The 23,820-nt window shown below is 37.2% G+C and overlaps 1 protein-coding gene across 4 annotated transcripts in view; it reads right to left on the bottom strand.

Annotated features, from left to right (window-relative positions):
• Positions 1 to 301: 301 nt before the first annotated feature.
• The window catches only part of LOC129764629 (sestrin homolog), a 136,184-nt gene continuing 112,665 nt past the window's right edge, over positions 302 to 23,820 (bottom strand). For all 4 annotated transcript variants that reach the window (XM_055763894.1, XM_055763892.1, XM_055763895.1 and 1 more), the window contains 5 exons: positions 11,442 to 11,606; positions 2,908 to 3,090; positions 2,317 to 2,825; positions 1,957 to 2,251; positions 302 to 1,889 (listed from right to left, as the gene is read on the bottom strand). In XM_055763894.1, coding sequence (XP_055619869.1) covers positions 1,803 to 1,889; positions 1,957 to 2,251; positions 2,317 to 2,825; positions 2,908 to 3,090; positions 11,442 to 11,585 — 1,218 coding nt within the window. In that variant the 5' untranslated portion in view covers positions 11,586 to 11,606 and the 3' untranslated portion in view covers positions 302 to 1,802. The remainder of the gene's footprint in view (positions 1,890 to 1,956; positions 2,252 to 2,316; positions 2,826 to 2,907; positions 3,091 to 11,441; positions 11,607 to 23,820) is intronic.

The raw sequence follows: 23,820 nt of genomic DNA, 5'->3' as shown, positions 1-23,820 counted from the left end.
TTTAGTATTGATAAATTTTCGGAAAATTAAGTGTGCCAAGTTGCCTCATTAGCTGAGGTCTTCACGCCCATTAAGTTCTGAGAGGGTCATGCCAATTTCATAGACGAGTTGGCGTGAAATCCACGTTGGGGAACTGCTATCTTTTTTTCCTTTTTTTTCGTAAGTGGTCCCGCGTTTCGTTCTGATTGATTGTCGGAAAAATACGCAAAAATTCAAACTTTTCTTCATCGTGTTGAGAGTTGAAAAATAAGCTTTAGAAGTGGAAATTTCTCTTTACATTTCTTAGTTTGAACGGTCACTGTTATTATATTTCTGCGTTTATTTTTACTACGGACTTCTAGCAATTTATACAGATTTCTTCTCTTAAAACACCTATAAAACATTGCCTGTGCCAGATTTGGCAATCCAATATTGCCAAATCGAACAGAAGCTATGCATATGATATTTTGCCTTCGTCTCCTTTCTCTTGCAAAAAAATTCAACGAATTCATTAACAAAACATAAAATTAGTGGTCCATCCTTCGCGGAATACGCAAACCAAGCGGAACCATTTAATCTCTTAAAAGTCAACAGAAAATAAACAATGGAAATCAACAATTCGGTTCTCATTCTTCTGCATCGTGTGTGTGTGTGTGTGTGTGGCAAATAATAAACAGCATTGTCCACTTATCGTCGCAACTGGTTTGATTTTCTTTGCGGTTTGTAATCTTTTATCTGCTGTGTGTATTGCTGTGGGACCGCTTTTCCAAGCCATCCCGAGGTAAATCTACCCATTTGATGTTAGCTTTTGTTGTCTTACTTCCGCAATTTTAAATGAGATATTTTTTGGCACAATTTCCATCACAAATGGATTACACATGTTGTTTATTTGTTTGTTTGTATATTGTATATTATTCTAGGTATAACTATTGTGCAATGAGAGTAGACAATCGCCTGACTTAAAACGGGCCGCGCTCGACTTTAATGCCAATTGAGGAAAGCAGGGAAAGACGTATTCTTCTACTTACAATGCATGTCGAGCTTGAAACTAGATTTTTGAACACGTGAGTTACCAAAGCTTGCGTTCTTGTTGGTCCGAAGATTTGTTTGGGTTTGTGTGAATTGAGAAACGCAAGCTTTTTTTTCTTTGTAATTTTACCTTTCCATAGTTCGACAGGGTTCGATTTACCGATATAACGAAATAATCCTAATTTTTGTTCTCCAATTGGCACGCGGAACCAATTCTGAGTTCAAGTCTGCTCTGAGATCAGCTCACAAAATGTAACTCCATCAAAAAGATGTTACAGTTATTATACGACAAGAAGCTGATTATTAGCGGAATTAATTTGTGCGATTTGTATTTCCATCATTGGTTGGTTTTGCTTTTTTTATCACTAGCTAACGCATAAAACAAACAGCTCCTATTACACAGATTTGTTATAATAAAAAAAGATCAATGCCCTTATTGTATATCTATCGTTCAAAATGTGACTTCGACCAGTTTGTTGACCTCGACAATTTAATCCTTCCAATCTGTACCGTTTCACTTGTATTGTTAGTTACACGCTCCTTCCTGCTTAACACTTATATCACCGGATGAATATTCTGTTCCTTTCTTTAGTTACTATATTTTAGCTTTCCGATTAATCTTCTTCCTCAAAAAATATATGTTTGTATAAATGTGTATAAATTCTCTGTTTCATTTTGTTACCTGAAGGCTTTGCTTTTTAAAATAATCATCAATAATATTGTTACATAATAAAAACCACTGCTTTTGCAAGCTAAATCATCCTCACCAACTTCCGTTGCAAACGGGGTTCGAATCATGTCATGTAACGCATAATCTCACGCAGGGCGTACAACAATTCCGCCTGATTACGGGCCTCCAGAATCATTAGATTCACATGAACCTGTTGGTAAAAAAAAGAAGGAAACGTTATCGACTGATCCCAAACTATCGCCATCATGAGCGTCAACCTTTTCGCTATGCTGCAGCTCCACAAGCACACTGTCGTAGTCCGCTTTGGTGATTCGCTCCGGGAAACAGCAAGCCGTCTTGATGAACATCTTCAGCGAACGATCAAGCAGCTGGTTCACCTCCCCGTAGTCGTAATCATCGTACCGGATTCCATAGATACACTGGATGTAGTTCCAGATAGCCCGACGGAACTTTGACGTGTCGACATTGGTCCGGCCCGCGATCGTATAGTAGGTCAGATTGAACGCCACGCGGAACTTCTCGTCCAGGTAAAAACCAACATCGTTGTAAAGTCTGCGCAAATAAAAATGGTGATTTTCAACTTTGTTCTCGGAAGTGACGTCGGCAGGAAGACTTACCTGTTGACTAGCGAGTAGGCATGGTCATCCCACGAGTAGTCCTGTATCCGGAAGGTCTGCGGGATATTCTCCGCACCACGTCGCGCGAAATCCTGGTATGTAAAGTTCGGATCATCGACGAAACGACTGACCTGCTGGGGTACTTCAACGACACTCTCCCGCGGTACCACCGACGGCAGTTCGGCCGCTTGCAGCTCAACATTCTTGAAACGATTGCTCAGTTCCGTCTCGGTACACTCGGTGTTTTTCTCCGAGAGCTTCTTCATCCGTTGCATCAGTGCGTCCACGGTTACCTCGGTCTGCTTACCATCCTGGACGTTGCACGGATGCTCGGGTTCAGTCTTTTGTGGGACAACAACGTTGTTTTCGATCTTTTGACTAGATGCTTCAAGCTCCTGCGTTAGCCCGCAGGAAAACACGAACGACGACAGCGAGTGGAAGTGGGCCAGCAGCACTATTGCGTGGACTACTTCCGCCAGCGACCAGCTGCTTTGACTCTTAGTCAATCGCTAAAAGCGGGATAAAACATAAAAGAAACTGTATTGGAGAATTTGAACAAATCAATCGTTCTGTACGAAGCTCTCTGTATACCTCTATATGTTCCTTGTTCAGGAGCCAGGGACGGTGGGCTAAGATTTTGTTGATATCGCTCAGGTTGCGCAGTTTGGGGGGAATGTGGTCCAGGCCTTTGAGCCAGTTCCGGTCGCCGCCCTGCAGCAGGAATTCCTTCTCGTACAAGTTTACCAGATAGGTACATTTGTGTCTAGCGGCAGCCTGCAATAAGAGCAAAAAAAGAGATACGATCATTTGCATGCGGGAACTTACAAATTCACTCTCATTGACAAATCGTCACTCAATACTACTAGTGCATTTAAGTTGCAACTTTTTGACGGTCCCTTTGCACTCACTAAAAGTATCCCTAAAAGTATTTTCTAGCTTTGTTATTGTCGATCCCTGTGTTGCTTTACTCCATTTGAGCTTCTCTAAGAGAAATGGTGCAGAGTAGGGGCTTCAGACTTCGCAGATCTTAAGGGCAAATACGTCAAAGGTCGAGTATTTATTATAGCATCGGCTTCTAGTATCCGTTAGGTTCCAAAGAAGTTTGTGGCATTGCGTTGTCGTACAAAAACTCGACAGACGAATTGGCTAATGCAGGCTATGATTAGTCAAGATGTACAGTTAACTGCACCGTTAAATACGTGAAGAGTGCGATCCATCTTTTTACATTAAATCAGTGATTTTCAACCGGTGGGGAATTCCCCCCTAGTGAGGAATTTGACCAATAAAAGGGGGGAATTGTGCTAGGGAATATCGCACAATTACTTCGCTTTGGAAATGATTAGCAAAAATTGCCACAAAAACTTTATTGGATACGCGATTTGCGTAATTTGCGATTCTCGGAAAACATTTTCAAATCTGAATTGTAATGCTCAATTTAACAACTTCGCAATGTTCGAAAGACTTTCGTCAGTGAATGATGATGGAACATTCGATGAAACAGTATAGAAGACCATAAAAAAAGGTGATTGTATAGCATTTGTCAAGGCTTTTTACAACAAGTTAAACTTGAAACAAATTTTCTTCATATCAAAAAACAAGATTTGGACATGGTTTGAACTGCTTTCCGACAGGCAGTGACGAAATTTTCGGATCAATTTCAATTTTTTGTTGTCTTTTGTGTTAATCTGGAAATCTGTAAGTCTACATTTCGTACAATGCTGCTGATGGAAATAAAACACCGTAACAGAGTGGATTAGTGCACCCGTGACCGAGTGGTTAGCGTTTCACATTATCATGCCGAGTGTTCGGGTTCGATTCCCGTTCTGGCCGGGGGATTTTTCGTCAGAGAAATTTCCTTCGACTGTGCAAGTGGTCACGCGTATTATAGAGCTTGCCCCTCGGAATGCATTCAAGGCGTGTTAATTGGCTTAAGAAATCTCAACTAAGAATTAATAAATGACGCTAGTAAATGCATACGTTGAGACGGCAAAAGTTCCACAGGGAACGTTAACGTCATTCAAGAAGAACAGAGTGGGTATCGTAGATGACATGAGGTGTGCTTTTCGACAACGTTCTCAAGAATTACGATTTTGGCGGAAATAGTTCAGGTGCAGGTGCCATACTGACTTGCCAAACTATATATACCTTTTTTGTAATCAGATACAAGTATAAAATCGAATTTGTTGCGAATATAACTCGAAAACCGTTTGCATTCTTTCATTATTTTACTGATATATTACAGACTTCCTTACAAAATACTGATAGGGGGTACTGGGATTATTTTCGTAAAGGGGGGAATGTAGCAAAAAAAGTTGAAAACCACTGCATTAAATCGACCTTGCTTAACAAACCGCGGGTTGAAATAATGAACTCCTGCGTAGCTGAAAGGAAAATACGTTTTTTTTAATTTTTCATATAAAATATAAGTTATGCAGAAAATTTAAAAAATAAATCTAAGATGGTAAAATTATTTTTGACGAACTTTATGGAACATGGAATTTTTGTGAATTTTCGAAACTTCGAATTTTTTTATGATATCATAATCATTTTTAGTCACAAATTATAAATTTGTAATGTGCGAACATTTTACTCAAAATTATTTCCTCCTCATGGTTCACCTGATCCATCCGGGATAGGTCTCTTCCGATGACGTTGCACCGGTTTGATATCAATCTATTGAGTGTACCGGTAAGTTTCTTCGGTTTTACAACAGATGACGTAAATTGATTACTAATCCTGTGAATCAAATTTTCAGACATTCGTTGGAAAGCTACTGTCATTTCGCGTCTTTTTCAGTATATGTCTACGAACTTCCTACCAACGAGAGCGTTTTTGCGGGGAGTGTTACTTCATTACTTCAATATGAAGAAAATAGCTGCGGAAAGCATTTTGGTGGAAGTTTATGGTGACCATGCTCCAACTGAGCGAACGTGTCACACGTGGTTTACACGGTTCAAAATTGGTGATTTTGACTTGGAAGACGAAGAACGTTCCGGACCGTCAAAAAAGTTTGAACATGAAGAATTAGAGGCTTTACTCGATCAAGATCCGTCACAAACGCAACAAGAACTTGCAGATACACTTGGAGTAGCTCAGCAAACCATATCCGATCGTTTAGAAGCAATAGATAGGACATTGAAGTCACGAGACGTCGAACGCCGTTTTTTCGCGTGCGAACAACTGCTCCAGTGGCTCAAAAGAAAGGGTTTTTGCATCGAATCGTTACTGGCGATGAAAAGTGGATCCATTACGACAATCCTATACGTCGGGCAACGTATGGATACCTGGCCATGGATCAACCAGAAGCCAGTCAAAAATTCGATCGATTCGTGGTTAGCCGAAAAACCGGTCAATTATTTCCGCAAAGGGATCCGTGAATTGCCAAAAAGATGGGAAAAAGTTGTGACTACCGATGGGCAATACTTTGAATATTAAATTTGTAACCATTTTTGCAGAATAAAGCATTAAGTTTTGAAGAAAACGAAGAAACTTACCGGTTTTGCAAGTATGAAATGAATGAATGAAATTGTATACCTACCGTAGTACCACCCTGTGGCATCCTGATTAGAGTATTTACCGAACTCCGCGTATATTACATGGAGTGTGTAAACGAGGGATTAGGATAGGGAACGTCAAAGAGGGTTTGTTTTGGTCAGTGAGTTGAACCCAGCCGGGTGCTATAATTGATGCTAGGATCGTTAGCAAAATCTCAAGCAGAACTGTCAGTGGGATACCCAATTCATATGAAAACAAAGGGAAAATGTCAGTGGGATACTCGATATGTTGGCTCCTGTCAGTTCAATAGGGGTTCTCTAAAGACGTCACCCGGCTGGTTGAACCAGAGAAGAGAAGTGGAACTTGAGAGAAAAAAGTGGCAACGATTTGTGGCAAGAAAATGTAAACAGTGAATAAATTGACAGATAGTTTACGCTCTAAAAATTGAACATAATGTTAAGATGTCTCTAAAAGGGTGGGAGACATCATATATGAGGTGGGAGGTTAGTATATAATGTTATGAATGTTAGCATCATCATGATAAACACGGCGAATGGGATAGAAATTACGAACCAAAATTGAATAAAATATACATATAGATGCTAAAACGCTGTGGATAGATATTATAATGCATTTTTATCGGTTTATGTATAATGCATTATCAAAATAAACCCATATGTATTTTAATGATGACAAATGTGTAATTTACGAATGAAGCTTCGCCATAGAAACTGAACATTGAATAAAAAAATTAAAATGTGGTAAGAGCATCAGTTGAAATATTTTAAAGCATTCTCATCGGAATAAATTGAATGATACAATAATTATACGACTAAATAATGTAGGTATGCTTAAAAAACAACATAAAAATACGATTCTGATTATTTTTTTTTCAGTTTTGAACGCACCCCATAAAAAGCTATTTTTATTTTTTTAAATACCCTCTGTTGGTATTGTATCTAGAATTTACAAGGTAATAAAACGTTAACGTCAATTAGTTTCTAGTAATCAGTTTTTTAGTTGCAGAGGAATTTAACACCAAACTATATATTTTTAGTATTATATATATATATATATTCCATCCCAAACCGACATAGTGGTTCTCAGATTTTCTTGTAAATTGGTAGTTTTGTTCCTTTTCGATAAATATTGGATCCCATTCCATTTTAGGGTGGTTCGAAAAATCTATGATATGATCGACATATCAAATTGGCCAGTTAGTCAGTTTTTTTTTTAAATACTATACTTGCAAAAAAAGTAATTTTGTTTTCTTGATTATTGATCGTAATTGTTTTTTATAGTTTTCATTCATATATGTTTATTATGTTTTCTATATTTTTTCTCGAAAGCTGAGGATTTTTTAGATAACATATCCAAAAATGTGTTCTTCGTTTTTAAATTATGATTTTTCAAAATTAACCGATGGTTCAAAAAATCATTTTTCTCCTTTTTTCCAAAAATTAGGTTTTTTAAAAATTCATAACTTTTGATCTACTGAATCGATTCATATAATCGACATAGTTAATTTAAGTCAATAATTTCACACTTGCAAATTTTTTTTATTTATGAAAAACAGATACAATTATTAATCACGAAAACAAAATTAATTTTTACGCAAGTGCAATATTTTTCCAAAAAATTCTTGGCTTTAATTTGTTATATCGATCATCTGAATCGCTCTAGCAGTTCAAATGTTATGAATTTTTGTGAATAGGAAAAAGGGGAAGAAATTAATATTCCGAACTATCGGTTAACTCTAAAAAATTATAACTCAAAAAAGAAAAAAGAATATATCTAATTTTGAGTAAAAAATATAAATGTGTAAAAAATTCCTCAGTTTTCAAGAAAAAATATAGAAAAATATAGCGCCGTTGGTCCCGAAACCATGTAAACTATAAAAACGGATACAATCAAGAATTGCGAAAACAAAATTCAAATTTCTTGGAAGTTTGATATTTTTCCAAAAAGACTAGCTAATTTACTTCAATTTTATGTATCGATCATCTGAATCGGCTTAGTGGTTCAATAGTTATGAGTTTTTGATAAAAGTCATTTTGGGAAAAAGTGAAAAAATCGAATCACCCAAAAAAATTATAATACAGGTTCAATATTTTATCATAACGAAAACAAGATACCAATTTTCCAAAAATCTGAAAACCACTATACAGGTAAACTTCGATATAACGTACATTTCAGTTTCAAAATTGTACGTTGTATCGAATTGTACGTTATATCGAAGTATAATAAAGTACTCACAAATGTAGTCTATAATACATTGTTGTTTTGCTGTTTTAGTAAAGTTAATGAATAACTTCAATCAGAAGACGAAGCCAGCTTTTCTCATGATGTTTCCCTTCGTACTGTTGATTAAACCTTGATTCGTTTAGAATCCGGAATTACAAAACCAGCTGTATTTCGGGATTGATTGAAGGTACAATACTTGTTTTAGCATTACAATACAGATATTTCATTGTTCTATCAGAAAAAAAATATTGAAAAAAAATTTCCTTCACATTTTGGAAATGTGTACGTTATATCGAGGTAAAATGTACGTTATATCGAGTGACGTTATATCGAGGGTACGTTATAACGAGGGTACGTTATATCGAAGTTTCCCTGTATCAGTTTCGCATGGAATGGCTGAAGTAATACTGCAATAGTTCACAAATTTCAAAGTTCGCGTTTTTCTTGTTGTTTTTCATGGCTTTTAGTGCGGCCATAATAATAATTAGAATTACTGCATTTGGATTGATGCTAGAAAATATCATCAACTTCCTTGAATAGTGGATGTGATATAATTCACTTTATATATGTATATATATTAATAAATGTTTTCAAACGAATACATTTGTCAAACAAACTGCAAAACTAAATACTTTTATACTGTGCCTTCATTTTTTGAGTTGAACGTTACCGGAAAAAAAATATAAAATTCATGTGAATGGAGACAACTTTTGTGTACAGCACATGTCACTAGAGCCTCTTGCTGATTAAGTAAGTAAGATTTCTTACAAAACGTCATAACTTTACAACCATTGAGTCAATTTCAAAAATCGTCATATCAAATGAAATCTTATTCTTTTATGAATCAACTTTAATCTGTCATTCACACAAACTCAAAAATTAAATACTACAGAAAAACTTTAATTATAACGCTTAGAGAATTTGCAACTTAATTTTCCACAATTCGCTCTTTCACACCAAATTTTTATCTTGTCGTAATTTTAAACCTCTCAAATTGAACTGTTAAAATGATAGGTCAAAGAACGAAAAGCAAGAGAAATTAACAAATAATGGAGGGTAAATAATAAAGCAATATTAATCATGGATTTTTAATAACCATCTCAGAAAAATATCGAAAAAAAACATTCCTTTTTTAATTTCTCTTTCAAATTTTGATAAAATGGCACTGAATAGTTGAATAAGAGCAATATTAATATTTGAATAAACTTATGTAATTATAAACATGCTTATATAAACCTTCCCATCTTCTCATTCTTCATTAAAGACCTTGCGTCAAGACAGCTAGAAATCCATACACTCTCAAATCAAGTGTGCCTGAGAAAATTATATTCTTCACGTAAACAAGCGATGAAAATGTGGACACTTTTTAGTCAGTGAATTGTATGGAGTTCCACTGCTGTGGTTGAACTGTAGATTGCAGGATATCACACACCCGTGATGACAATTGGAAACATAGACTTATGGGATTTCTCAAACAAACGAATATGTGTATCTTCAGTTTAAAGGGGTTCGTAGAACTAACTTTTTCTGAAATTTTGATAGTCGATGTAGGTACCTTCAAGGACTCAAAAACTGTCAAAAAGTCCATTTTAATAAAAATTACGTTTATGGGGTTTCTCAAACAAAAAAACAGTAAGAAACGTTTCTTAACCGTGTCAGTGTTTGAGAAACTTAAGTTAATGGGATGTAATGTCCTTTTAGATACATCTTTTAAAATTTGCGGATCATGCCGATACGAAAACAAACAATTCATTTTCGCAACCTCGGTTTTCCGCAGTGAAGCACGATTTCGGTTTATTTACTGCCCTGAAAACACTTTCCGCAAAACTGCTAACTTGACAATGGACAAAGCGATATGAATGCATTCTCTATAGGCCCTCTTACTGATGTCAAACCTGCTGTTTGTCTGTTTCTGAAAACAAACTCGCGTGCCAATCGAGTCTTGGTCACTACTTCGATTGATAGGAACAAAAGTAGAACTCAAAGTACAACATGACAAGCGACTTGAATGAATCAGTGGTTATTCCATAGAACGAAAAGGATACAATGAAAAGAGATCTGAGAGATGAATGGAACATGCCCACATTTCAAATTTGCCCACGAGTACGCGATATGCGTATGAATAGAAATGTTGTCAAACATCACAGAAGGTAAAAAATTCAAATGAATGATTTGGAAATTTACGCACTGGTGCTAAGATCAAAATTTCGTCGAATTAAACAGAACGCATTGCTATTAATCGTACATTTACAAAACCCGAACGCCTCTTATACAGTAGGTCTATAGTAGGTATTCCAGAGCACTTAATCAACTGTCTCCGCTGTCCGGTTTAACCGAACAACGGAACAGAAGAAATACTCTTACGTTTGAATATGTATAGACACAATGAACATGTAGCATGTACATGATTAACACGTTCGTCGTCCGTCACACAGTGGTCCCTGAGAAAATTTAGGCGGCCAAAACTCTGATTTTTTTTTAGCTAAAACCCCAATTTTTGGTAGACTGGGGTTTTCGGATACGCTGAGTTCATTTTTCAACTCTGTTTCACCAAAAAACCAAAAAGGGGGACACTGAAACTTATTTTTTGAACAACCCTCGTATTTTGTACTTTGCATGAGTTTGAAATTGTTGATTTTTCAGAAATGAATAATCAGAAAGAAATAATTGATGAGCATTGACATTTCTCCAACAATAAAAATGAGACGCAATAGCTTTCGTTTGAAAGAAAATGCTTGCCGTTGATATGCTAAAATTATATAAAATTTGGAAGATCACATCTCAGCATAGCTGTATGAGTCCAGGCTTTTCCTCAAAGACTTTCATCCTCCTGTGATTGTTTGTCTCGAAATGTAAAATAATTTATTTATGAATGCTGTTCATTTATCAGTTAAAGTGACTTTCTTTCGTAGCGTGCTTGTACGTGGAATGCAACGTTCGATTGTTATCGAACAGTAATTTCCAGAAAAATGGATGTTGGGAGAAAAATAATTCTAGAACATTGTGTTTTCTTTAGGACCAATGATCAAAATTACACCAACGGCTTTCACCAAAAAAGGATTACATAATTTCAGAGCCTATCGGTAATAGGTTACTAAATTTTGATTTGAATTTAGAATCGGATTTGGTAGGGGGCACCATATGAGTTTATAGTAACATTTCTGATAACGACACGGACATTGCAAACTAGGATGTATGGTCTATTAAATTATTTTTATTCAGCTGAATTTGTGTTGTGTTAATTGTTTTAATTTGCTACTCAAGCTAGACTCGCTGTCTATGATTTAAGCCACATACATCGGTCAATTGGCCTTGACAGCCTTTTCCCCATCAGTATAAATTTAATGAAGCACATCATAACTATACATATATTCCAATAAACTTACCATGATCGCTATATAATACCGATACTCGAACGGCAGTGGTCCATCGCAGTGCATCACAAAGTTCTGTGTGTTGAGATAGTGCTGCAAGTAGCGAGGGTGATACGCAATCACCTTTGTGACATGGTCCAGTTCGGTGTTGTCCATTATGAAGTTCTTCGACCCGTACTGTAAAAACAGAGAAAAAAAAACACAGAATGAGAACAAAGAAGAGGAACGGTTTACTACTGGAGTCGTATGCCGCATTAGCCTCAGAGGATTGCGATTCTACGATGTGTTCGAATAATCGCAATCTTGCCCTCGCGTAGCATATGAATTGATTAGTAGGACATGGTTGAATTTGTATTGTTCGGCGCAAACGTCTTTCACACATTTGTGTTAAATTAGTCATATTTATCTATTTTGGATAATTTTTTGATTTCTTTTTGTTTCATTCTGTTAAGCAAGTCCTAGAAAGGTAACAACGTTCTAAATTTAGTTTTTCTATTTAAAGATGTTCATGGTGGAGTCTCTCTCTTCCTTCCCTTTCTTTTTTAAGAGGAATTAAATTGATAGTACGTACTCGAAATCCCCAAAAAGGGCCTAACACCATACTTGTCCAAAATTGTGTTCACCATCCCAGTGCACCCCTGGATGTGTTTTAATGTGCTAACTTTATTACGATTCGATTATTGTGAATCTCGCTGCGATAGCATTTGTTCTTACATTCAATCACTCCTCTTTGCAGTGCCTCGAAAACAGGCTTATCTTAAGTGTAAATGGAATGAGCCAATCAAGTTGATAAACCGTCCCCTGCACCAATTGACGGTGACGTCAAGGCGTTCCCAACTGAATATTCCGGTTTACGTGAGGTCACAAATCCTTAAATTGCTCATTGTTTCTATGCAGTCATCGGGGTGTTAGAGTTTTGTTTGACCAAATATTTGAACCCTAATGATGTCTTCATAAAATTTATAATCTGAAAAACTGCATGATACATGAATGTTGAAATGTATATTCCGTTACTCTTCCGACTTTCGATATCAATGATTGAAGTCGGTAGACCTTCTTCGACTAGGTCACTTTTCTGTCGTATCCGTATCGGGTACTGATTGGTGAACTCTAACAATTATCATTGATATTGGACATTCCAATTAGGGTTGCCATAATCACAAACTAAATGGTACTTTTAGAGATTTTTTGAACTTTCCAAAACCCAGAATTGGTAGGTACACTTTACATTTCATTTATGTACTTTTTGTCCCATTCGGATATATTTGTTAACGTTCATCTATATGAAAATGTAGACGAAAGAGCCACGTTCATGTATATCATTCATTCTTAATTGTTTTGCCGATGCCAACTGCCAACGATGCAGTGGAATCAGTTCCTACCCCTACTAGGCAAGTGAAAATGATTATAAACAGATTTGGCTAGTCGTGCAAGGTGCAACAGATTCGCTACCGAAAGCAAAGGTTATTTATTATTTTTCTTTCCCATATCGTCGAATCCCACATTCACCATTGTATTGCGGTAACAGTTTTCGGACAGTCGGTCACGTTTATTGCCGATCTGCTAACGAGGCAAATAAAATGCATCTATAATTAAGTTGAATGAATTATAGCTTCGGCGCACACTGTTCCCCCATAATTTGGGTGGTGATTATTATTATTTTCAACGGGATGATAGAGGAAAACAATTGTTGAGAACTCTGCGTCAGTATAGTGGCCAGTTGTGCCAACTTTGCGATAGAAATATCAACAATCCTTTTGACCCGGGTATTTTAGATATCGTTCCCTGGATTAATTTCTATTTATATTTTTATATTTCTATTTACGTCTATTTATCAGACTCAATTACTTATCATCTCAAGTTTACAGAGTCGAATTTAACCTTAAAATAAAACTTATTTTCTATATAATTAAGACTACTAATTTAAAAATAACTAAATCTAACACTAAACTGATTGGACAGGACTAGGATGGAGCGTGTGAGGTAGTTTGGTTTGATGAGAAGGGCAGGAATCAAACAGTGATATCATTTGTTCGAGAAATTGGTAAAGAGGGAGCTTTGAGGTTGATGTCGGGACTAGCTAAGATGTCTCTAACCGGTAAGTCAGATTGCCTTCCTAGTGCCCTGACTGATTCCGACAGATGAGCCCTGGCAGAATGAAAGTTTGTACAGGAGCAGACCACATGCACGATGTTATAATAACCATCACAACAAACGCAAATATTACTATCAACGATCGTAATGCAATACAGATGTACATCTAACAAGTAATGATTACCACTTGCGAAAAATTTGTTTTAACGTGTTTTGTTCATCGATTCACCCCTTCGTTTGGATCTGACATCTGACACAAACATAATTTTCCTAGGTATTCAGTCAACTTTTCGTGCGTAGTGACGTGTTTTTGACCCTGAGAAAGCTTCCGGGGAATGGGTGAAAAGAAAATCTCAACAAAGGTTCAAAATTTGATTGTGCGTGACTGCCAGCTTGAGGAGTCTCAACGAAACATTGCCGCGAAGTATGGGGTGAGCCGTGATGCGGTCCATCTGGTCTTTCGGAAGCATCAGATGCTCGATAGCTTGGCTGATCGACCGGTAAGAGGAACGAAACGCAAGGCTGAGGCAAGAACGGACACGTTAATCATTCGGGATGTAAAGAAAAATCCACGAACGACCATTCGGGCGATTAAGGAAAGGTTGGATCTGGATCTTTCCAATCGCATCATTCGACGACGACCCGAAGAGCTACTTCGCCAACATACGACCGATGATCAACAACATCAACAAAATAAAAACGACTTCAGTTTGCGAGGGACCATGTCAACAAGCCGCTGGAGTTCTGGAAGCGCGTTATTTGGTCGGATTGTTCGAGCTGTTTAACAACATAAGCACTCGAAACTTACTGTTGAGAAAACAGCAGCATTCTTCCAATCGGATCCTAGCAGCATTCTTCCAATCCTATTGATAATTTATGGGCGATTGTGGACAGTAAGGTGGAAAAAATGGGCGTTACGAGCAAGCAATACTATTTTGCTGTGTTGAAGGAGGCTTGAGACGAGCTGGACCGCTAACACCTCCGGAACCTCGTGGAGAGTATATCAAAGCGTTGTCAGTTGGTTATCGAGGCCAAAGGGGGTGATATGATTTATTTATTACTAGCTGACCCGGCAAACTTCGTCTCGCCCAAAACTTATTTTTCGTTACCACATCCACGTTTTCTTATTAAGCCAACGTTTGTGGGTCCAATCGCAAAACTGTTCGTTGATTGATCTTCCAATCTACCTTTATAAATTACCTTTTACTGTAAAATTCCTAGTACTTCTAGCAAAACTCGTCATTATAAAATAAAATAATTTTCAGACAGAATTCTTGTTCAAGATTTTTCAACCACTTGCAAATAATATGTTTCTTCGTTACATGGAATAAATTTTTGATAAATAAAATATGATAGAATGAAAAAGAGCTCTAAATCGGACAATTCCTTTCTCGAGTTTTGCTCTTATCAACACTTTCGGCGATCCATATTTATTTATATAGATAGAAGATGATATAGGAATGCGTTTCATGACATTAACATCCATTTCCACTTTCGAACGAAGATCAATTTTGTTAGCGCAAACATCAAATGGCATCAAATGGATTTCCGAAAATTTTCAATTGTCATGTTCGGTTGGAATATGTTTGGTTGAAATATGTGTGTTATTTTTATGAGACCCCTCTCCATTCCAGAGGAGGGAGGGGTGCCATACCATCATAGAAACACTTCTCTTACCCAAAAATACTCACATCCCAAATTTGGCTTAATTTGCTTGATTATTTCTCGAGTTATGCAGAAGTTTGTGTTTCATTTGTATGGCAGCCCCCCTTAGAGAAGAGAGCGGAGTGTCTGACCACCATAGAACCATTTATTGCATTCTAAAACCTCCACATACCAAATTTGGTTTCGTTTGCTTGATTGATTCCCGAGTAATGCAGAAATTAATGTTTCATTTGTATGGCATCCCCCCCCCATTTGAGTGGGGGGAGGAGTGTCTAACTATCATAGAAATCATTTATTACACCCTAAAACCTTCACATGCCAATTTTGGTTTCGTTAGATTGATAAATTTCCGAGTAATGCAAAAGTTTGTGTTCCATTTGTATGGCATAAATACTTTCAAATATTCACGTTTTCTTACTAAGTGAACGTGGTACAGAAAATATAATAAAATGATGACATCTGAAATCGGATTTTTAAACTTACTCCTTTGCTTGATTAGTTCTTAAGTTATGCAGAAATTTGTGATTCACTTGTATGGGAGTCGTATCACAATGAAAACATTTCTTGTTTCCTAGAACCTCGTTATGCAGAAATGTGTGTTTCATTTGTATGGCGACTCCCCCTCAGAGACGGAGGAAGAATGTCGTACCACAATAGAAACATATATTGTCCCCTTAAACCTCCACATGCCAAATTGAAACCAAATTATTTTAATTAGTTCCTGGGTTATGCAGAAATTTGTGTTTCATTTGTATGGGAGCCTCCACTTAGAGAGGGAGGAGGGGTCTCAAACTATCATAAAAACCTTCCCCGGTCCCAAAAACTAAAAACTCACATAGAAACTCACCAATTCCATAGGAATCAGCCAATGTTTTTTCTACTGATTCACATTTTACAATGATGCGTTTCATTCGTTGTACCTAAATGTTTCGAAGTTTATTGCTATGAATGTGAAAAAAAAACTAGACTACTTTATTGCATAACTGTAAATGGAAATACAAGCATATAGATTTGAAACTTTTCTTGATAAATCGTTGATTATTTAGGTGAACAAATATTGGTTTTAATAAATCCATAATAACAAAACGTCTGAGTGATGAAACCATATGCTGGTAGAAAAAATATCAATGAAACCAAAGGATATATAAATCTAATTCCTTTTTGTTATGATTTTAGTATTTTGGCACTGAGAAAAGAGTATCAATTGACCAGGTGCCAAAAGTCTTTCCAGTCTACCAAATAAAACATTTCAACGAAACTCGCGTACTGGAATAGGATATTTTGCTCGTCTTGACAATGGCTGAAGCCGAAAAGAGACGAGACGAATTGCTCGTCTCGTTTTCTGGAATAGTACCCTAGGTTGAAACAATATTATTACAACAATTAAGTGTCAATTTACTACCATTTGCTTTTGAATCCAATTGATTTCAATTCAAATTGCTTCTTTAAATATTTCCAAATCACCAAATGACTGCTTTTTGTATAATTTTAAATTTCTGTTTTTGTTTATGTATAAGTTTTTGCAACTGTCCCTTTCTCCTACACCTTCCAGATCATCCGATGGGGGTTACGTAAAACTGTTCGAGGCGGACATCATTTAAATCACTGGCTTTTCAAATGGAATTCGAATATTAACAATCCATTCGCAGAATTATGCGCTTTGAGACATATACAGTGATAGCTCTATAAGTAGCATCATCCATGTTTGTAGGTAACAGAGAAAAAAAACTGTGGATTTAATACCCACGACAAATTACATTTGTTTTACTAATAATATAGAGCTTTTGAGAAGATATTTTATTGTTGCCAATTTGATTTTATTTGATCCCTTTTGCGCATGTTAATTTTGATGAAGTGAATTCAAAATAATTCAAGATCACTTCTCTGCTACACTGCTTTTCGCAACCATAGAACCATTCATTTTTTCTGAGTTCCCAGAGATATGTAAGAAGTCGGATAGATTGAAGTATATAGTGTAGGATATAACAACTATCTTAATTTAAAAGACTGGCCATTCGAACTTTATTGTTGTGTTCAGGCGCGAAACATATAAAAAACTAAAATTCCAGTGTTTCATAACTATAGAACCAGATGGAAAAACTCTCACTCCTGTTTAAAACTAACTTCAATTTCACATGAATTACATAAGATTCCAATTCGTAGATCATCTTTAGTTCTCAGCCAGATCAAATAACCCATTCAGGGTGGCTGCGCCTTGTTGTAGTGTGTATCTTGTTCTAGGCAGAAGATACTTCTCGTTTAAGCTCTTCGAATCACTCATAATGCTTGGAAGCTGCATCTAATATTCATATGATCACTCCTCATTAGTTCTTAACATGGTTTTGATTTGGTAATCAAGCTAATCAGTCTAGAATCTGAAGCCCATATTCATTAAACCTTGCCATAACATTCCGGATTTTATGAATTGATGCCTAATTACCCAATTATCAAATTGTTTTGATGCAAAAACAGAAGTAATTCATTCTGAAGTAGTTCATTGCACTTCTGACTGTGCATTCGTGTTGATGAAAAGCTATCTGAACCGGGCCTGTTTTAATACATTTTCCTCAAGCCATTAAACTGCCGCCTTCAAAGTTACGATTTGGGGGGTTTTCTTAGCCACTTGGTTACGCGTTCGCTTACTAAGCGATCGATCGTGAGTTCAAACTCAGGGCCCTCAATTTGACCATCTTTGTGTTGTTATAGAATAACTACGTCCACGCAACCATCATCAGCTATGGAGATCGATCCACGGTGGAACAATGATCGATTCAACCATACAACTGCTCTGCTCTGCAAGAAACATCGGGCTGCTGTTCTATAAATAACCCAACAATGATCAATATCAACTGTCTCCGCTGTCCAGTCTGCTGAGCAGTGGAAGAACAGATAGAATACCCTTACGCCTAAATGGCTACTACTGTGTAATTTACCATAATGTAATGGAACAGAAAACCTAACGCCTAAATGGCTACTACTTCTACTGTGTAATTTACAATTTATAGAAACATAAACATATGTACATGTACACGATAAAAACCCGGCTCTGTTACAGATAAATGGGATAAAAACAAAGTTACGATTTGAAAAATTACATGACACGTTCCGTAAGTCCTTCCAGTATGAAGAAATTCTATTCAAGTTGTATTTATTTTTATCAGAGAAGTTCTCCTGGTATAGTGAAACCCATGGGATAAGTTTCCACATTAGTTTGTGAAGTTGCAGCTTTGGAAATGAGATTTTTTATGGTTTGGGAGAATTTTCACAAAAAGGCCTGACTTAGGTAGCTTACCATCAACACGAATGAACAGTCATAAGTACAATGAAGTACTTCAGAATCGTTTACTTTTGTTTTTTTTGATCAAAAACACCTTGATAATTGGGTAATTTGACATCAATTCGTAACATCCGGTAAGTCAGGGCATGGTTTGTTGAACAGGGGCTTCAGAATCTGGATTGGTCAGCTCAATTACCAGATCAAAACCTTATCAAGAACTTATGAAGAGTGATCGTACGAATAGAAGATGCAGCTTACAAGCAGTATGAATGATTTGAAGAGCTGAAACGAGCAGTATCTTCTGCGTAGAACGAGATGCACAATACAACAAGGCGCAGCTTGGTCAAAACCACCCCGAATGGGTTTTTTGAACTGATTGAGAACTAAAGATGACCTATGAATTATAAACTTATTGTAATTCATGTGAAATTGACGTTAATTTTCCAAAGGAGTGAGAGTTTTTCCATCTGGTTCTATAGTTATGAAACACTGGAATTTTAGTTTTTTGAATGTTTCGCGCCTGGACACAACAATAAAGTTCAAATGGCTAGTATTTTAAATTAAGATAGTTTTTATATCCTACACTATATACTTCAATTTATCTGACTTCTTACATATCTCTGGAAACACAGAAAAAAAATTAATGGTTCTATAGTTGTGAAACGCAGTGTATGATTAGTCTTTAGTGGGGAATAATTTCTGTGCATAAACCACTTCCAATAACTGTGGTGAAATTTCGATGAGTCGTTGGTGTCTTTGATTTGGGATATTATACCATCTCCCTTGAGCGGCCCGAAAAAAATCGTTTAAAAAAATTTGTTTTTCATATGGGTTCGTATGTTGTGGCGCAGAGCTTGCGCCTGCGCGCAAAAGCAGAGTAGAAGAGAAGTATTATAAATTGCATTCACGAAAAACACTATTTGTCTCTAGAGGCGGATGGATTGAAAGATTTCAAGCCTTTAGAGTTCAAGATGATGATATTGGATTAAAGAGGCTTTAAACTTTTCAGTTCATTCGCCTCTAAGAGTTCAAGACATCGTTATCATCAATTAAAACTAGAGGTGAATTTTGTTCTTCGGCGATTGCTGTCGCCGCCACCACACAACCGATACGACTCGGATTTTCTGTTACCGTTCAGCGAAAGATGCTGCGTAGCATATTTTGTAGATTATTTCTTCGCGAAATGGAGTTAATGAACGCGTTTGGGATGTAATTTTCCGAAGAGATACTGAAAAGCTGCTTAGATAATCAATAATTTAAACAAGAAATGCTGTGAGTTAGTTTTTAATGCTGTGAGATAGTTTAACAATTTACTCAGATTGGCTTTTGTTGCAGTGCCAGCATTTCGTCATCGATCCTTGTCAGTGCTACTAAATACTTGTGTTGGAGAGTTCGTTATAAAATTTCTATATATTTGTTCTCGCTGGCAGTAGTTTTGTAGTTCTACGATAACAATATGGTTGTGTCCTTATATTATTTTTCGAAAGCAAAGGTTTGTGTTGAGCTACATAGCCTCGTACACTGCTCTCATATAGCGTCGAGCATGGCCATGTCGCTAGAAGGTAGATTTCCGATGATTATCCAACATGCAGTTTTAAATTGCTTGCTCATATAGCTAATCTACAAAAAGGGGATGAACGATCAAAATTTGGTGAACCTTATTTTGACGTAGCGTGTATTTAACAGGACAATTTTTTATCGTTCCACCTATTATATCGATATATATATACACGGAAATCATGGGAAGAGAATTCTGGAAATCCCTGAAAAGCTGGAAATCGATTGAAAATTGAACCAGAATCTATTATCAGTTTGCAATAGTTATCCCTCAACACGGCAAGCTTTCCAAAATCTGCTCAAATGCGTGACCGTGTTTGTTCTTGAGGCAAGTACCACACAACATTGATTCTCACCGGCCACACCGACAAACAAGAGAACTAATCCACCAACTGCCCGAAACCGGTTACGGTGGGGGTGTGAAAGAAGTATTGCGAAAGCGTACGAAAGGAAAGACCACGAAGCGAAGTTTGTGTTTTATTTATACCTTTATTTTCATCATCTGGTTGACTGGTTGGTAAACAAACGAACAATTACAGGCTTTTTCGTGGCGGCTGTTCCCGGCTGGAAGTGGATAACCAGACCCCAACGAACTGCTTTATCAAGCAAAAGGCATCCAACGTAAACACGTTGACTTGTCCAGAAGGAATTCACCCCGAGTCTTGCAAAACAAAACGCAGTGACTACGACTAATTTGCCGGAAGGAATCGTCTAATTCGCGCTGTAAATATCATTAGCGAACAGAGGATGCGGTCGGATGTGGCGTGACTCATTTGCGCTAATCCCGCGACGAATCGTTCTATGTCAACAGAGGTTGATGCTCCTGGGATGCACAAATAGTCCCTGACAGTTGCATCAGTTCCCAGTAGAAATTCGCCGCTCGTGCGAAACTCAACGCTCGTTGTTGTTGTCGAAGGACCGAAATAGATCAACGGTCGGATACTACGATTGCGGCGTAATTGCCGCTGTCTCCCTGTGGGAACGCGTGGATTTGTGTTAAGGAATAAACAACGGTCCAAGAAGATTCCTTGTATACACTATTGGTACAAGGAGCAACAAAGTTGGCTTTCAAAACAGCGTCATATAGTATTTGGTGGTGTAAACATTGTAGAAGTCTACCGATTACGGACCGGAATGTGACGCAAAAAAGAAGCAATCAATTTACCGTAGCGAGCTAGTGAATTTAGAGTGCATATGAACGCACGCATGTTCCGATTTCGCCAGCACTGGTTGCCAAACCATATGTCAACAAATGTTTTTTGGTTGTTCATCATTAATACCTTCTATGATCAATCATTCCGCCTGAGTGATAATTAAAAACGCATACATAAATCCGAGAAATGAATTAAGGTAACTCAATAACACATACACTCAGCAGTTTTTGATAATTTGCCAGAAATACGTCTTCGAGCGCTGCTGTCATCTCAGTCAGCTTGGCTAGGCAATTTTCACATCCCATGCCATTTGGCTTCATTCCGTTCCTCCACCCACCCACCGATGACATCTGTTAGAGAGCCTCCCCCTTCGCCCCGTTCCTCTTGACCCGGTCGTTGGTATTCAGCGTTGGATGCTTCTCCTCTAAGGTGTGGTTTACTACGATCGCGTGTGCGCTTGTTTAGCACTTGAAGCGAAAGCATGTTGAAAACAACCTAAAATTAGACTGTTGACGATGTTTTTTTTCCCTCACATCGTACGATAAAAAATAACACATCTTGCTTATTTCACACAAAGTACGTATCCATTACCTGATGCGGTGGGAGAGATACCAAAATAGGTGGAACCAACAGCTTGCAACATTAGTATTATCTAGATCAAAGCGATTTGATGTTTTTTTTCTTTCTTTCACTGTCTCTCTCTCTCTCTCTCTCGTAGGTGAACACGAACACGAACAATAACCTAGATGCATCCGAACAAGATAACCAAATTCGTTACATCATGTCGCGATAGACGCACGAGCCGGCATAAGTGGGGCTGCGTTATCACTTATTAGCATCAATTCCCGACTGATTAGCACTTTGATTCCAATCGATTAAAGCAGTCCGACAGCCATTTATCAATGCGATCGCTTCCTCAGCACCCAAACTAGCACACAAAACCCTTTGATAACATATCTATCATCATCATCATCATCGTCGACGCTACTAACGAATCGATTTTTCTTCCGCAATCTGACCTTCTCTGTGCGTTGATTACGGAATGTCCAGAGTCGGTTGTAACAGGTGTACATTTGTGTATTGTAGTGTTTAACATTTCTTGTAAATATTCTGTTAAGTGTTATGTAATTATTTTCAATGTTGTACATACACTTACTTTCTAGTTAATTTATTTATATATTTATTCACCCACTTTTGGTAGATTTATTTATTTATTTATTTATTATTTATTTATTTATTTATTTATTTATTTATTTGTTGGTGGAATTATTATGTTAATATAATTAAAATATTTAAATCACACTTGCCAAACTTCTGCTGAAACATAAGTACTCAGTACAAATGAAACAGACTTTTTTCCGTTGATCATTGCACACGACGATGTTCATAACTTGCATGAAATCGTTGTGCTGTTGTACGCAACACAACATTTAAGAGCGAGGCAAAGCTTATGTTCCACCACACCAATACAAGAGCGAGTAGCTTAAGCGACGCTCTAAGTGGTCACTCATGCGCGAGGAAAATAAAGGAACCCGAAACCGGTCGACACTTAAGGTAATTTTTAAACCGTTTAATAGTAAAAACAATAAGTGTTTGTCTTGTCTCGCGTCGCGTCTTAGTGAATGTCGTGAAGTTTTTACGTTGCACAACAAATCAAAATAAAAAGTAGCTGACTCAACCTTGAAACAAAGAGCGGACAATTATGACTTGTTTGGCTGTAGGACTGGGGGTCTGGGGAAATTCGCGGTTCAAAAAGAACCTTATTTGCTTCGGCAAATATTGTTCTCCTGGAGGAAAGGGTTAATTGTTTGAAGCAACCGTAATACTTTTTGCTCGTTCACTTTGACCCAATCTGTGGAAGAGGCAGGAGTGCGATTTTGAAATCGCGTCGCGGTGTGTTTTTTTGAAGTAGGTTTCTGTGTTAAACGGTTTCTTTAAAATGTGTAATAGTTGTTGCTGTTTTGTATAGGGAAAATTAACGAAGAAATTCAAATTTATTAAGGTTTCATTAAGTGTCTGTGCTTTGAAATAAAGCTCCAAAAGGTAAAAAATCAGCTTTTCTTTGAAACCATAAAGCCAAACTTATAGCGTCGAACAGCCGTTCGACGGCGGTTTATTTAGGGTTGTTTTCCTGGGAACAAACACAACCTTCGAGGCTCGGCACATCGCAGAGGACAACGTGACGCACTGCTAACCACACGATCTGGAGTCAAGGTTCCCGACAAAGCCATTTCCGTCGGAAGGGAGTGCTACGCTATAACAGCACTCCGGGCAGAGCCAGTTTGAATTCAAACCGTGAGTACCCTAACCCGTTATAACATGCGCATGTGGGTGGATATATTTTTTTTTTTTTTGAACGGTAAACGATGCAACGACCACCGAGATAAAGAAGACGTTTAGGAAGAATAAAGACAATACTGACAAATTCATGGAGACGCACGAGGGACACATTAGGGTAGAAATTCGGATTGGGAAAGTATTGTGTTAAATAGTTAGGAATAAATGTTTATATGAGATATATTTATTTGTGTTAATTTTCTTTTGGAGAAACCGTTTTGAGTCTCGCATCGGGTATAATATAATTGTTGAATTTACATGTTTTGGATTTACGTTGGAGTTTCACTTTTGCGCCTGAAGCGAGAGG

Source organism: Toxorhynchites rutilus, chromosome 2 (genome assembly GCF_029784135.1).
Source record: "Toxorhynchites rutilus septentrionalis strain SRP chromosome 2, ASM2978413v1, whole genome shotgun sequence".
NCBI classification, from domain to species: Eukaryota; Metazoa; Arthropoda; class Insecta; order Diptera; family Culicidae; genus Toxorhynchites; species Toxorhynchites rutilus.
Note: the sequence above shows the minus strand (reverse complement) of the source record. Positions and strands in the feature narration are given on the sequence as shown.